This window comes from Impatiens glandulifera, chromosome 2 (genome assembly GCF_907164915.1).
Source record: "Impatiens glandulifera chromosome 2, dImpGla2.1, whole genome shotgun sequence".
In the NCBI taxonomy this organism is placed as follows: domain Eukaryota; kingdom Viridiplantae; phylum Streptophyta; class Magnoliopsida; order Ericales; family Balsaminaceae; genus Impatiens; species Impatiens glandulifera.
In genome coordinates, this window is record NC_061863.1 from 22,420,686 (window position 1) to 22,437,743 (window position 17,058).

Sequence of the window (17,058 nt, forward strand, 5' to 3'; positions counted from 1 at the left end):
ATTAAAAAAAAAACGAATTCAATTTGAATTCGAATTATTCGGAATTCGAACCGAATATCAAATTTGATTTCGAATCGGTTTTCGAATTGTCTAAAAAAATTAAAATTCGAATAAACCGAACCGAGAAACTCGAATAATCCGAAAACCAAACTGATGAACATCCCTAGTTACTATATCTGGTCGATATCCATATGCCATTGCTTGCTGCTGTTTGTCTTTCAACCAAGAGATAAGGCCACGATCGAGGAATTGCACCTAGTTCAAGCTTCGACTGAGACACATGACCACGACCAATTTTCTCATGATCCCTTGGTATTTTCGGTTTATTTGTTTAGTATTATGTTTCTTTTTAGTTTTCTATTATTTTTTGGTTTTTTCATGATGTAAGTTTGTGGTTTAATTAATTCCAGGTAGACTAAAATCTAAAACACAACATCAACAACTCCAAGATTAAAATAAAAACTACAAAAATATAAAAGCTCCAAAAAATCAAAAACATGAAAATTTTGAAAAATCAAAAAGATAGCATTCCTCCATAAGTTTGCTTGGACTCTAAATATTTAAAATAAAGATTCACTTAAAATTTTAAAAATTAATTGACTTAGAATAATCTTAAACATGGGATCTCTAACCTCTTAGTCTCTTTAACTTTAGGATAATTTTATGTGAAGAATTATTTTATAGGCTCTATGACTGTTCTTCATTTTTACACATTTACTTTCCTTTATTTTTGTTGTACAAAACACATAAAATTCACATCAAAGGTGGACAAAAATAACCCTTAGTCGTAGGGTAAATAATAATGAAAAAACATAAAAAAACAAAGCGTGAACTATATTTTATAAGGCCAAAATTGAATTAATAAAGACTTAATGGGCGTTGTGAGACATAACGTGTGAACTCTTTTCCACACGTAACCAAGTGCATAACTCGATTGAATATCTATTTATGTCGTGCATTTGCCTAAAATATTTTCCTAGTTTTGAAAAATTAGGTGGCAACTTTGTAGTTGTGAGGTTGATAAAATTCGAAAAAAACTATAAATAGACCTATGACGACTTACCATTAAATATCATAATCTCTCTGAGATTCTACTAGATGGTAAGTTATGGTGTCGTCTATAAATTCTTGCTTTTAAACGTTAATTTTTTATCACATAAAAATCGATTACCTTCATACAAAATTTCTAAAAAAGCAAAATCTTACCAACTTGACGACTTTGTAGTCGTGCAAAAATATTACCTTTTAACCTCAGTTTACACAAACTTTTATGTTGTGTTTGGTATATAGAGTTGTCAAGTTAGAATTTTTATCAGAATTTGATTTAGATTAGAAATTAGTAGATTTGGTATTTTAATTATAATATTATTTTTGGTAAGAAATCAGAAATAAACTAGTAATAATTTTCCAGTGTTTGGTACATATAAAAACTGGACTTGGACTTGATGTTAGATTACCAAAATACCCTCCTTTTACTTTATCACTCCACCTTGTTCTAGTCTTAGTAAACATATTCCGCCCAAAATATTGTGCCAGATTCACAGTGTGTTCCCTTCGCTTAGCTCAAGAAGGTCGTTCCTCTCCACGGTAATTATTCGCTCAACTCAGCTGTGGTTCTCCATACTTAACTTTTTCTCAGCTGAATGTTGTAGATGTTTAGGGTTTATGAGAATTCTTAACTTCACTACACTATGGTTACTCCGAGAATATCAACAAGAATTGGAGATTTACAAGTAGAATTGAGAATCACAATAGCCCAAAAGGACTCTAGAAACAGAACCTCTTCTAGAAAGGCTTCTGCTTTTCCAGTTCAAATATTATCCACAGTGTGAACTTTCCCACTCACTATACATGCTATGCGCTAGGTGTTCTCGAAAGGAGGTCCATACATCAGATGTTTCAATCTCGGTTATGCTTTTAGAAAACTCTACATTGGGTTGACTTCCGCTCGAATGAATGTCATCTCCCAACGGATCAACCAGCATGGTTTTCTTTATATGATTATGTAACAAAAAACAAGCCAACACTATTTGTGTTTGGATTCCAATAGGATAGAAAGAAGGACTTCTAAGAATAGCCCATCGAGCTTTAAGCTGACCAAAGCACATCTCTATCACGTTTCTAGCCGATGAATGCTTCATATTGAAATATTCTTCGGCAGTAGTAGGCCGATGTCCATCCCTCCAATCATTCAAATGATTTCTTTGTCCTCTATATGGTGCAAGAAACCCCTCACCATTAGTGTATCCAGCATCAAAAAGATAATACTGACCTAAAAGTTTAATAATTCATCATTTTAAATAATGTAATTGCAATCACAAAAAAATTAATTACCTATAGAAACCTTTAGCCCATTTGGTCTCGAAATTGCATCACGCAAAACTCTACTATCAGCCGCAGATCCTTCCCAACCAGCCAGAACATAAATAAATTGCTCATCCGGTGAGCATGCTGCTAAAATATTTTGAGCAATCTCCCCCTTTCTGTTCCTGTATCTAGGTTTGTCTGTTGAGGATACCCTAACATTTATGTATGTCCCATCTATGGCTCCTAAACGATTCTATCAGATCACACACAAAAAATCAAATTAGGTTTATATAACTATTGATTGTATAAAGATAATGTAAGACTAAAACCTTCTAATTATACCTTAACCCATTTCCATCTTTCATCTGTGGAGTCAATGGGGATTGGTTCTGGTATCTTCAACAAATCTTTGTGCAGCATAATATAATTTAAAACACCTCGAAAATGCATATTAATTGTTTCACCTGATCGTCGAAATCTAAACTTTATCACCCGATTTTTGACATGATGGGCTAGAATGTGTAGAAACATTGCAACTTGTTCATCAATCAACATGTGCTTTGTATTTCGCAACCTTCTTTAACCTCAAACAGTGGCGGACCTAAAGGGGCCTTGGGAGCCGTGCCTCTCACATTTTCTTTATAATAACTTCACACTTCTTTTTATAAAATAATATTTTTTTTTTATTTTATACAAACATTATTTTCTAATATATAAATATTTATAATAAACTAACACTTTCTTTTATAAAAATTAATAAAAAAAACTAATTCATAATTATAGGATTCTAATTTCAATTATAATTTTATTAAAGTAATTATTATTAAACTAATTCATAGTTATAGGATTCTAATTTCAAATATAATTTTATTAAAGTAATTATTGTTAATGTTTTATTTTATACCAAAATATTTTCTAAGATACAATATTTATGATAATACATAAATTTTAGTTAATATATAAATAAGATTTATTTATATAATTTAAAATATAAAGAATTATATATAAAATAATGAAAATTATATAAGATTGTAATTTATTTAATTTAAAATATAAAGAATTATATATGAAATAATGAAAATCATATAAGATTGTAATTTATTTAAAAATTACATTTATATTATATATATATATATAAGATTTATTTATATAATTTAAAATATAAAGAATTATATATAAAATAATGAAAATTATAAGATTGTAATTTATTTAAAAACTACATTTATATTTTAATTATATATATATATATATTATTAATTTTAATATAATTAATTAATAATACAAATTACTTATAAAATAAAGATTAAAATAATAATTTATATAAATATAAGGGTAAAATAATCATTTATATAAATATAAAGGTAAAATATTATTTTATATTTCTTAATTTTAAATTAGTTTTAAACTATTATAACAAATAAATGTATTTGTTAGATTTTATTTAGGGGCTAGGTTATGACACATATTTAATTTTTGTTATTTATTTTAGGTAGAATATAGAATAATGGAGATGTTCTATAAACGAATTTGTACTTCTACATTACATGACCAATCTGAGCCTTCTCAATCAATTAATGAGCCTACTAATGAGTCTAATGTTACTGATCAAATATACATGGTTAGAATATAGCATATCAAAAGATGCATCATTTTGTTTTTAGTGTTATCTTTTTAAGCCTTTAAATAAAGAAAATGTAGATGATACATTTATAGGAGATGGGTACAAAAATTGGAAAAGGGCATTAGAAAGATTCAATCGACATATGGGAATTTCAAATAGTTGTCATAATGAAGCTATAAAACAATTTGAATCATTTCAAGATCAAAGACATAACATGAGAAACGTTTTACGTACACATGGTCGTGATATAGAATAAATTATCGCACCCGTTTAACGATAATGTTTGATGTAACACGCTTTCTATTGAGGCAAGGATTATCTTTTCGAGGACATGATGAGTCAAGTAGTTCATCAAATAAAGGTAATTTTCTTGAATTGATTGATTGGTATAGTCAACATAATGAAGAAATTTTGTCTTCTTTTGTACCGACTCATTAACAAGAATAATTTAGTAATTGTGCTTGTTAGTATTTTGTAATTGTGTTTGTTAGTATTTTTATGTAATTACCGAGTAAAATTTTAATTAAAAAATACATTTATTTGATCGCCAAAAAATGCTACGTTACTGTGATCGATTTTTTTAAAAAATATTTTGATCGACTAGTTTGAAAATTCTGGGACACTCTTTAAAAAATTTATTTTTTGAAAACGTGAGGGGAATTAATTTTAATGTTAAAAAATTTAAGTTTTAAAAACGAGGCTTTATAAACAACTCCATATCTTACCTTCCCGTCGAATCTGGGAGAGATTGGGAGTTTTTTAATGGGAAGTATGTCATAAGCCTTTTTTAACTTTTTTCAATATTAATTAACCTCACGACTAGAGAGTCGCCACCTAATTTCAAAAATTAGGAATTTAAGAGATGTGAGTTCGGCGTTTGGTTACGTGTGGGAAATGGTTTTTTAGACGCTATATCCCACAACGCCCCTAAGGTCTCTACTAATTAATTTTGGCCTTTCTTTAAAACATTCTTACGCTTTACATTTTAAGATTTTCCATTTTAAACATTTAATGGGTTTGCATGGGATAAAAAAATAAGCAAAGATAAAAGAAAACGAGAGCAAATAATTCACACATAAAGTTATCCTAAAAATCAAAACTAGGCAAGTTATTAATCAAAAATTAATTGGCCTAAGTCTAGATTAATTTTTAAGAAACTTTAGTGAATTATTTAAAGGTCTAAAATTTTACTATTTTGGGGTTTTTTATTTAAATAAAAAAAATAATGAAAATAATGAAAATAATAAAAATAATAATAATAATAAAAAATAAAAAAAATAAATAAATAAAAGTACTATGTCTAAAGAAAATTCTAAGTCTAAGTTTGGGCTAAATTCAATTTTAGTTAGGATTTAATTTTAATTTTTTTTCTAACCTAGGATCAAGCAAGACACAAACTATTAACTAAGCAAAATACAAAATGTCAAACAAAACAAACCTAAGACTAAAGAAAACTGAAAATAAATAAATAAATAAATGCAGTTATGTCCTCCATCCTTGGGTGCAAAAATCTTCGGTCTTTATGTGCACAAATGCATCCTGAAGTGCTGGAAACGTCGGGAAAGCATCAGATCTTTTCATGTGGAAAGGCTCCTTGACCGGATGACACACAAATATGGTTCATTGTGCCGTTTTGACCTAATCCTACTAACTAACACTTGGTGATCCAAATGGATCCCGAATTGCAACAAAAAATAAATAAATCCAGCAAGGTTTTAAAATATATAAACACCTATATACATACAAAAACCTAATCCTAACAATTATAAAAAAAAAATAATAATAAAAGAAGATTGCTTCTTTGTTTTGGCTTTAAGTTTTATATTTTTATTTTTGAAATAGCCAATTTAAGGGCCGGTTTTGGTTTTAAAGAAATTTTAGGTCAATGACCTTTATATACATTAAGTTTTTTTTTAGATTACATTTTTACAACAAGAAAAGTAAAAATCCTAAACACCTATCAAAATAGAAAACCTAAAGAAATAATATATGAAATTAAAAAAAAAAAAAAAGCAAAAAAAGATTCAAATTCAAAAAGAAAAAAAAAAAAAAGACAAAAGAGCTTACAATGGGGCTGCTCTCTCTTTTGATGTTAAGGGTGGTATTTAATCTAAGATTTCCTAAACAAATCTTGTGACCAACTTAACAAGAGTGGTGTTTGCTTAGGATTTTCAAATAGGCATCCTAGAGAGAGAAGAGAGGAAGGTGAAGGTTGAAGGTCGAGAGTTGAAGTTCAAGTCCTTTGCTAGGGTGTTAAGAGGGGTATTTATAGGCAAAGCTATGAAACCCTAGGGCCCAAAGGCCCATTTAACAAACTTGACCGTTGGAAAGAAAACTATTTTAAACATTTATAAATGTTTAAAATAATGGAGCAATCTCCACTTGACATGTCACTAAATCAAGTTTTCAATCCAATGGGATTTAATCTTTATTTAATAATGATGTAATACTTAGTCATTTTAATTTTATAATTAAAAAATAACCAAGTCTTCAATCTTTTCTTCTACACACGTTGAAACTTTCTCTCTTGCCACTTCCTCCTCTTTTTTAGCAACTTTTTTTATTTTCTTTTGACCGCACATGATAGAATCGTCATTTCAAGATTTGTGGTTGTCACTATCAAGAAGATGACCGTTGCCTTCACCTAACTCTTTTAACATTTGATTTCATGGGTCGAATCTTGGGCATGGGTCGGTCCATTAGTCGGGTGACCGGTCGGATCCGTCAATTGGATCCTTTCCTTGGCCTTACTTCGGGTTGATTTGCCTTTGATTTGGATCTTCCTATCTCTATTCACAAATATGATCCGAATCTTGCATGTGGATCTTGGATTGACCAATTTCCCTTTATCCTACAAAAGAAATAAAATTAAAACAAACAATTAAAAAAAGCAATTGTATTATTATTAATTATTCCTATTTCTAAGGAACAATTATAATTATAATAAAATACTAACTAACTTAATCTGCAAAATCTAATCTAACTAATCTAACAAACTAATCTAATTAAAAGAAAACAAAATATACCTAACGAAATTTTATAAAAAACGCTAATATATATTTTGTAAATAATTTTTTTAATTTTTATTTTTTATAAATACCCAAGTAATTAATTAAATAAAACCTTGAATATTTTAAGTATAATAACTTCTCTAAGTGTTGTAACATAGACAAATTACTACCTTAACTTTATTAAGAATCCAAAATCAATTATTTTCAAAAACTCAATTGTTTTAAAAAATAATCGTCTTTAATATAAATCGTGCAATGAGTCCGTGAATGAATTCGAGAAAATTTTATAGACTCAGATTTATGAAAAGCATAAACTATAAAATTTGGTGTGAAAAATGAGTGTCTACAGAATGCCCCTCTTGGACAAAATTTGTAGAAAACACTCGGTTTTAGAAAAATGCATGTCCAAGCTTGAAAATAGGCACTGCGTTTTGAAAACACCCAACTTATAGTTTATTTCAGATCCTTTGAATGAAAAGAGAACAAACCTGACGAGTCTCTCGGGAGACCCGTGTAATTTACCTTTCATTCTTCAAAGTCGGTTTATCATCCACTCGTTGACGATTCACCTTTGTTTAGAATATGCATCGCTCCTGGTTTATCGATCGTGTAGATCGAGCCTGGTGGTTTCGACAATATTTCTACACACCTCGCCTAGTCTTTGGATTGTACATGAGTACACATCTTGACTTAGTTTGCTGATTGTGTTTATTATTTATTACTCTTTTCATTGAGCAATTTAATAGTCATTTTAATCACAACTCTGTTTAGTGATTAAGTTTGTCTCGCTTTTCACATGGAGCGAAAAAATCTTAATGATTATTCTAATCACAACTCTGCTTAGTGATTATTATAGGTTTAAGTATCGCTGGTCAGTTTAGCGAAATACTATATAATCACAACTCTACTTAGTGATTATTATAGATTTAAGTATCGCTGGTCAGTTTAGCGAAATACTATTTAATCACAATTCTGCTTAGTGATTATATAGATTTAAGTATCGCTGGTCAGTTTAGCGAAATACTTTTTAATTACAATTCTACTTAGTGATTATTATGAATTTAAGTATCGCTGGTCAATTTAGCGAAATACTATTTAATCACAATTCTGCTTAGTGATTATATAGATTTAAGTATCGCTGGTCAGTTTAGCGAATACTATTTAATCACAATTCTGCTTAGTGATTATATAGATTTAAGTGCCGCTGGTCAGTTTAGCGAAAAACTTTTTAATCACAATTCTGCTTAGTGATTATATAGATTCTAAGTATCGCTGGTCAATTTAGCGAAATACTATTTAATCACAATTCTGCTTAGTGATTATATAGATTTAAGTATCGCTGGTCAGTTTAGCGAATACTATTTAATCACAATTCTGCTTAGTGATTATATAGATTTAAGTGCCGCTGGTCAGTTTAGCGAAACACTTTTTAATTACAATTCTGCTTAGTGATTATATAGAATCTAAGTATCGCTGGTCAATTTAGCGAAATACTATTTAATCACAATTCTTCTTAGTGATTATATAAATTTAAGTATCGCTGGTCAGTTTAGCGAATACTATTTAATCACAATTCTGCTTAGTGATTATATAGATTTAAGTGCCGCTGGTCAGTTTAGTGAAACACTTTTTAATCACAATTCTGCTTAGTGATTATTATAGGTTTGAGTATCGCTGGTCAGTTTAGCGAAATACTATTTAATCACAATTCTGTTTAGTGATTATATAGATTTAAGTGCCACTGGTCAGTTTAGCGAAACACTTTTTAATCACAATTCTGCTTAGTGATTATATGGATTTGAGTATCGCTGGTCAGTTTAGCGAAATACTTTTTAATCACAATTCTGCTTAGTGATTATATAGATTTAAGTGCCGCTGGTCAGTTTAGCGAAACACTTTTTAATCACAATTCTGCTTAGTGATTATATGGATTTGAGTATCGCTGGTCAGTTTAGCGAAATACTTTTTAATCACAATTCTGATTAGTGATTAAGTTCGAAGTTATACTTCCTTAATTTTCAAAGCACTAGCGTCTTCTTCAACGGTCTTGAAATACTTTCAAGAATCGGTTCCATACTTTCTTCCTTAGAGTGCGTCGAGAGGAAACCACATGTAATCGATGTTCTTCGAGATTCATGCTATCACTTTTAGGAACTTGTCTTTCGCCGAGACGTTTTGCCCTGAGTTTTTTGAGGGATTTGTTCGCTCGAATGCTTAATCTTTCAACCATGCGTCATGAGGTTGAGTCTCGTTTCTCAAATTCGGAGGTCAGTGTGCTTAAGATTCTATGGCCTTGGGCTCTTTTTATACTCAGGGTATATTTAATAGAATCGGTACATTCTTGTTCTTGCATTGGCAATTTAGACAAGAGTCTAGATGAACAACAAATGGTGATTTCAATATCTCAACCTCTACGAGTATTTTTCTATTTTATTCAGCCTCTTTTCTTTATGACCGGGGTGTATCTGATAGATTCAAACACTTTGTTCTTGCTTAGCAATTAGATAGAATCTAAATGAACAACAGTATTGTATTTCATATCTCAACCAACACAGTCTTTGTTTAATTGATTTTACTTTTCTTGAGGTCTTAGATCTTTGGCACTTGACCTCCAATTGAGACAAGACATCGCCTTTGTTGATGACATGGTTCCAAGTTTGGGCATTCATCTTTTTATGATCTCCCTCTTAAACACCAGTAGTTTAAGCTTTTGTCTAGGCTCGAGATAGATCCGTTTACGAAGCGCTTTACTCGGATTCCACAAGTTACATTAGTTCGTCAAGAGACATCCATTGGGGAGAAACGTATTTTCCCGCATCCCTACTTATTTCTTGCACTTGCTCATCAGTTCGCTTGGCACTAGAAAAATTTAGGGGTCTATATTGTTTTTATCTTCCACAAATGCCCCTAGTTTCGACACAAGAGGTTTGATTGTTTTGGATAGATTTGTGATCCCAATTTCTCGTTGGCTTTAACTCTTTGGGGATGTATTTTGTCCTAGCTCAAGATTTGGCTTGCTGGGGATTTGAGACCGTACTTGTGAAAAGTTGCCTACGTATTATCATAAAAGGAGAAATTCGGTCTGAACGTAGTTCCGAAATTGTATCACGGATAGATCGTGATTCCGCATCTCGTTGAGGAATTTTCTTAAGTTTCTGCTGGAGTAGCAATTGACTTAAGCTAGGGAAATTTCCTTAAGTATCTGTTGGAGTGACAATTGACTTAAGCTGAAAATCATTTAAGATCCTAAGCTGCTAGAGAATAAAGTGCTTTAGCCATGTGTTAGGCGTTATATTTACTCATTTAAGCTAACTATGTGAGGATCTTTCAATCATTTCATTTTCGTAAAATGCCCCTAGTGTCGATATTGGGTTTGATTTTTGAAAATGTTTAGGACCGGGCTCATACAAGCTGCCTACGTATCCCATAGTTAAGGGAATCCAGGTCCAACGTAGTTCCATGCACATCCTTATGAAAAATGTTTGTGTATGTGTGAATGTTTTGAAAATCTTTTGAGATCATAAGTCGAAGAGAAAAATACTTTAGCTTTGGGCGTTATATTTTCTCAAGTGGGACTCTGTGAGGATCTTATAGTCATTTTTATTTTAATAAAAATGCCCCTAGTATTGACTAGGAGTTTTTGGTTTAGGAGTCAACTCAGAGTGTGATTAACTCCCTTTTTAATGTATATGCAATGAATGTATGCGATGTGTTGTGAAATGAAATGTCTATCAACTTCTTTCGATAATTGACAGTGGTGACCGCACCCTAGATGGGTTTCCTACGTACTCTCGAGAGAGATCAGGTCTCACGTAGTTCACAACTTGTGAAGTTATGAACTTTGATGTATGTAATGAGAAATGAATGCATGTTATGTGAAATGAAATGTCTATCAACTTCTTTCGATAATTGATAGTGGTGACCGCATCCTGGATGGGTTGCCTACGTACTCTCGAGAGAGATCAAGTCTTACGTAGTTCACAACTTATGAGTTATGAACTTTGGTGTATGGGATTCAACACGCATGCTTTAGATGAAGTATCTTTTGAGCATGTCGACATTGAAGGGTGCTGAGAGTTCTTCTTCGTCCAAGGTGGTCAATCTCGTGGCGCCACCTAAAAAGACCTTCTTGACGAGGTAGGGTCCTTCCCATGGTGTTTGGAATTTCCCTCTAGGGTCTAGTATCCGTAAGTTCTTCTTTAGAACTAAATCGTCTTCTTGAATGTTCCTAGGTTTCACCTTCTTGTTGAAAGCTCTGGTCATTCTTCTTTGGTATGATTGCGTATGACATAATGCGTTTAACCTTTTGCCTTCCATAAGGGCTAGCTGATTGTACCGTGACTTACACCAATCTTCCTCCACTACTTGTGTCTCGAGTAAAACTCTTAAAGTAGGAACTTCGATTTCGATAGGTTGCACTGCATCCATTCCGTAGACCAATGCAAATGACGTTTCTCCCGTTGATGTTCGAATGGTTGTTCTATATCCCCATAAGGCGTATGGAAGCTTCTCGTGCCAATCCTTGTATGTCTGAGTCATCTTCTTGATGATATTGATGATGTTCTTGTTCGCTGCCTCTACTGCGTCGTTCGTTTGAGGACGATAAAGTGAGGATTTGTGGTGTTCAATCATGTATTCATCTAGTACTTTGAGTACTTCTCCCCGGAAGTGTCCACCATTGTCTGAGATCAAAGCATGGGGAACTCCATAACGTGCAATGATGTTGTTTCGTATGAACTTGGCAACATGTGATGACTTGAGAACCTTGTATGATTGAGCTTCGACCCACTTTGTGACATAATCGATAGCTACCAGGATGAATTCGTGTCCGTTTGAAGCGTGAGGATAAATTTTCCCGATGATATCTATTCCCCATGTCGAGAATGGCCATGGTGAAGTCATGTTGTAAAGTAGAGATGCTGGGGTGTGCTTCAAGTTCGCGTAAACTTGACATTGATTACACTTCTTAACATATTCTACACATTCTTGTTCCATGTTCTGCCAGTAATAGCCAAAGCAAAGGATCTTCATAGCGAGTGTTGATCCGTTCATGTGTGGGCCACATGTTCCTGCATGTACTTCCTCCATGATCTGTGATGCTTGAGGTTGGTCAATGCATAACATGTTCTGACCGTCAAAGGAGCGTCGATATAGCTTTCCTGCGAGTAGCACATAGTTGGTTGCGTATTGGAGTAGAGCTCTCCTCTCTTTCTTTTGGAAGTGTGAAGGATACTCTCCATGCTCAACGTACTTCTATAGAGGTTCGAACCAAGGTTTGGGGGCCACTTCGGTGTTGGCAATCATCCTCTTCTCAAAGTCTCGTTTCTGTTTCTAACGAATCTTCAAAGGCTTCATTTTGATTCCTTCCGGGATTTGCGTCATGGCTGCTAACGTGGCCAAAGCGTCTGCGAATTGATTTTGACTTCTCGGAGCATGTGTGAATGTTACATGTTCAAACTTTTCTATTAGAGTCGATAAGTGTTGATGGTAGGGTTTGAGGTTGTCTCCTTTGACTTGTCATTCACCATTAGCTTGTGAAATAACTAAGTTTGAGTCTCCTACTACTTCTAGACGTCTCGCTCCTTTTTCATGAGCAATCTTCAAGTCAGAGATGCACGCTTCATACTCTGCCTCATTGTTCGTCACTTGATATTCGAGCTTGACTGAGATTGGGTTGTATGTTCCCATAGGATCGATGAGTAGTATTCCGATGCCATAACCTTGTTTTCCTGAAGCTCCATCGAATAATAGCTTCCAGGTTGTAGGGTTAATAGTCATCACTTCGTCGTCTGGGAATGCTAACTCCTCTTCGTCTTCAACTTCGATTGGTTGGTCTGCGAGAAAATCTGCTACAACGCTCCCCTTAATAGATTTCTGAATTGTGTACACGATGTCGTACTCTGATATCATCATCATCCACTTAGCTAACCTCGAAGACAAAAGCATTTTCTGGAATAAATAACGAATTGGATCGAGTCATGATACTAACTTGACTATGTGGGCTTGCATGTAATGCCTTAGCCTCTTAGTAACCCAAGCTAGGGCCCAACACACATTTTCTACTGGCGAGTAATTACGTTCGTAGCCTGTCATGCGCTTGCTTATGTAGTAGACTGCGACTTCCATCTTTTCCTCGTTTTCTTGGGCTAGTAGACTACCCATTGCGTTTTCCGTGACTGTTAAGTATAGGATTAGCGGTATGCCCAGTCTTGGCGGCATCAGAATGGGAGGATTCTTGAGGTATCCCTTTATCTTCTCGAATGCGTTCTGACAAGTGTCATCCCAAACGAATCTTTCATTTTTCCTTAAAAGTTTAAACAAAGGATCACATGTCATAGTCAATTTGTTTATAAATCGACTTATATACTGGATCTTTCCTAGAAAGCCTCGCACTTCTTTCTCGCTTCGTGGAGGTGGCATTGCCGTGATCACTTCTATCTTGCTCGGATCAACCTCAATTCCTCTTTGCGTGATTAAGAAGCCTAATATCTTTCCTGCTGTCACTCCAAATGTGCACTTCTTTGGGTTGAGCCTAGGTTGGAACTTCCTGATGCGTTGTAAGAATTTGTCAAGATTTTGGATGTGCCTTTCTCGATCTTTTGATTTGACAATCATATCATTGACATAGACTTCTACCTCCTTGTGGATCATATCGTGAAAAATCATTGTGGAATCTCGTTGATACGTTGCTCCTGCGTTCTTCAGTCCGAAAGGCATGACTCGATAACAAAATGTTTCGACTTATGTGATGAACGTTGTCTTCTCTTTGTCTTCGGGAGCCATCAGTACTTGGTTGTAGCCTGAGAATCCATCCATGAATGATAGGAGTTGATTGCTTGCTGCATGATACACTAGCAAGTCGATGTGTGGTAGTGAGAAACTATCTTTAGGGCTTGCTTTGTTGAGATCTCGATAGTCTACACATACTCGGATTTTTCCATCTTTCTTTGCGACTAAGACTAATTGGTGATCCACTCCGGGTAATCTACCACTTCAAGGAATCCTGCGTCGAGCTGTTTCTGAACTTCCTCTTTGATCTTGTCCACGATGTCTGCTTTCATTCTTCGGAGCTTCTGCTTCACCGGTTTTACGTCTTCATAAAGTGGTATGCGGTGTTGGATGATTTCTGGATCAATGTCTGGCATATCTTTATAGGACCATGCAAAAACATCTTTGTTTGATTTTAAAAGTTTAGTCAGATTTTCACGTTCTAAATCATTTAAACTTTTTCCGATTAAAACAATCTGAGGGTCTTCTTTTGTGTTAAGGTTTATTGCAATTGTTTCTTCTGCAACAAGTTCCTTAAGGCCTTCAATAATGACATCATCAAACCGTCAAATTTTCTACGAGGTGGAGCAGTAGTGGCACTCCTTGTTTGTGATGATTGTTGACTTTGTTTAGGAGAAATGAGTTCTCTTGATGAGCATTTTGTCCTTGAGTTTGACGTGCTTGCATGGCTCTTATTTTGAATAGACCTTTCTGCATCTTTCCAACCGTCCAGGAATTCCCTGCTTACCCTTTCTCTTTCTTCTCGCAAGCTTTTCGGATTTAGGGGTTCGATTGTCACATAAATTTCGACTTCTGTTGTGAGGTCTTCAAGCTTTAGATGAACTGACTCATTGAACCTTTTTGGAGGGTTAGTCATTGAAAATTATGATGAATATGAGTATGTTGTGTTCAAGAGAACAAAGTCAGTTTGAACCACTTTATCAAGTAAAACAAGCAATGCGTTGCTCGTATGCACATAATCCCTAACACACAATAGACGCTCAATTTACCCATTCACAATGTATAACATGTAGAAAAGGATGATTAAAATAAGAATGAGTTATTTTATTAAAATCCTAAGTGTCATGAATAAAATCACAAACTCAAGTCATAAAATAAAATAAGAAAAGAAAGCAAGCACCCCTCATCCTTTCGTTACAATGTCGCTCATGTATCTTCATAAAGAGATTTACATTTCAAGCATAAAAAATCTAGTCTAAGTCTTTGAATCTTCAAGTCTTTTCGTCTTTCTTGATCTTCTTTGCGCCTTATGCGTCTCTCTTGATCGTCTTTGTGTCTCACGCGTCTTTCTTGATTAGATCTTGCGCTTAAAATCTGAGTAGTAAAGACACAAAGAAAGAAAACTAGTTACATTAGATTCTTTTTTTAGCTTTTCTAGGTTTCCTCGATTTTACTCCTTTAAAACTATTAAGTTTAGCCTCAAATTTTCGAAATTGTTCACATGTTTCATGACATTTTAAAACTTTGAATGGATAAACTGAGCGCCTAGAAATATCTATATGCATACATGTATTTATCATATATAGTAGTCAAGTAAAGGGCTTCGTGACGTGGCTTTGTTGCTCGACAGGACGAGACGAGGCAACGGCTTGGTAGAATTGGCTTTTTGGATTTTTGTTCTAAAGTTGGAAATGGCTTAAGAGAGAGTTGTTCCACCGACAAGGATACTATCCCAAAAGGGATCTCTCGATGTAAGGGGAGCTCTCAATTGGACATCCCCCTCACCTCTATTTCAAAATCCCTCATTTTCAATAGTAGGGGATATTTGAAAAGAAGAGAGGGTTAATTCGGGTTTTTTCCTATTGTTTTTCTCAACTCTCAAATCACACAAAAGCCTTCAAGGCATAGGGTTGAGGGTGTCATTCACATTGACTACCCTTAGCACATAAAATATAGATGTGTGAGCTTCATCCAACGATGTATACCCACACACCTTCACATTGGAGCTCCAAGTCTCATGCAAATAATCAATTAATGTGAACATGGAGTATGAATTAAAGCGTAAGAAAGTTTAAATACTTGGCCAAAATTACTTTCAAGTCAAACGTCGAATGTCCCAAGCAGAGTCGCCAGAAAACTGTGATCGATTTTTTTTTTAAATATTTTGATCGACTAGTTTGAAAATTCTGGGACACTCTTTAAAAATTTTATTTTCTGAAAACGTGAGGGAAATTAATTTTAATGTTGAAAAATTTAAGTTTTAAAAACGAGGCTTTATAGACAACTCCATATCTTACCTTCCCGTCGAATCTGGGAGAGATTGGAAGTTTTTTAATGGGAAGTATGTCATAGGCCTTTTTTTAACTTTTTTCAATATTAATTAACCTCACGACTAGAGAGTCGCCACCTAATTTCAAAAATTAGGAATTTAAGAGATGTGAGTTCGACGTTTGGTTACGTGTGGGAAAGGGTTTTTTAGACGCTATATCCCACAACGCCCCTAAGGTCTCTACTAATTAGTTTTGACCTTTCTTTAAAACATTCTTACGCTTTACATTTTAGGATTTTCCATTTAAAACATTTAATGGGTTTGCATGGGATAAAAAAATAAGCAAAGATAAAAGAAAACGAGAGCAAATAATTCACACATAAAGTTATCCTAAAAATCAAAACTAGGCAAGTTATTAATCAAAAATTAATTGGCCTAAGTCTAGATTAATTTTTAAGAAACTTTATTGAATTATTTAAAGTTCTAAAATTTTACTATTTTGGGGTTTTTTATTTAAATAAAAAAAATAATGAAAATAATGAAAATAATAAAAATAATAATAAAAAAAAATAAAAAAAAATATAAAAAAGTCAATAAGCAAATCTAAGATTTCCTAAGCAAATCTTGTGACCAACTTAACAAGAGTAGTGTTTGCTTAGAATTTTCAAATAGGCATCCTAGAGAGAGAAGAGAGAGGAAGGTGAAGGTTGAAGGTCAAGTCCTTTGTTAGGGTGTTAAGAGGGGTATTTATAGGCAAAGCTATGAAACCTTAGGGCCCAAAGGCCCATTTAACAAACTTGACCGTTGGAAAGAAAACTATTTTAAACATTTACAAATGTTTAAAATAATGGAGCAATCTCCACTTGACATGTCACTAAATCAAGTTTTCAATCCAATGGGATTTAATCTTTATTTAATAATGATGTAATAGTTAGTCATTTTAATTTTATAATTAAAAAATAACCAAGTCTTCAATCTTTTCTTCTACACACACGTTGAAACTTTCTCTCTTGCCACTTCCTCATCTTTTTCAGCAACTTTTTTTTATTTTCTTTTGACCGCACATGATAGAATCGTCATTTCAAGATTTGTGGTTGTCACCATCAAGAAGATGACCGTTG

At 33.5% G+C, this 17,058-nt stretch overlaps 1 protein-coding gene across 1 annotated transcript; it reads right to left on the reverse strand.

The window, feature by feature from the left end:
- Positions 1 to 1,817: 1,817 nt before the first annotated feature.
- LOC124924497 (protein ALP1-like) lies at positions 1,818 to 2,727 on the reverse strand. The gene is made up of 3 exons (XM_047464528.1): positions 2,650 to 2,727; positions 2,329 to 2,560; positions 1,818 to 2,272 (listed from the first exon to the last, which is right to left on the reverse strand). The coding sequence occupies exons 1-3, from the start codon at positions 2,725 to 2,727 to the stop codon at positions 1,818 to 1,820; spliced, it is 765 nt and encodes a 254-aa protein (XP_047320484.1).
- Between the last annotated feature and the right edge of the window lie 14,331 nt (positions 2,728 to 17,058).

Coding starts and splice junctions, on each gene's coding strand:
- LOC124924497 (XM_047464528.1), bottom strand. CDS start 2,727: ATGCTGCACAAAGATTTGTTGAAGATACCAGAACCAATCCCCATTGAC. Junction 2,561..2,649: donor AAAGATGGAAATGGGTTAAG/GTATAATTAGAA, acceptor GTGATCTGATAG/AATCGTTTAGGAGCCATAGA. Junction 2,273..2,328: donor AAAGGTTTCTATAGGTAATT/AATTTTTTTGTG, acceptor TTAAACTTTTAG/GTCAGTATTATCTTTTTGAT.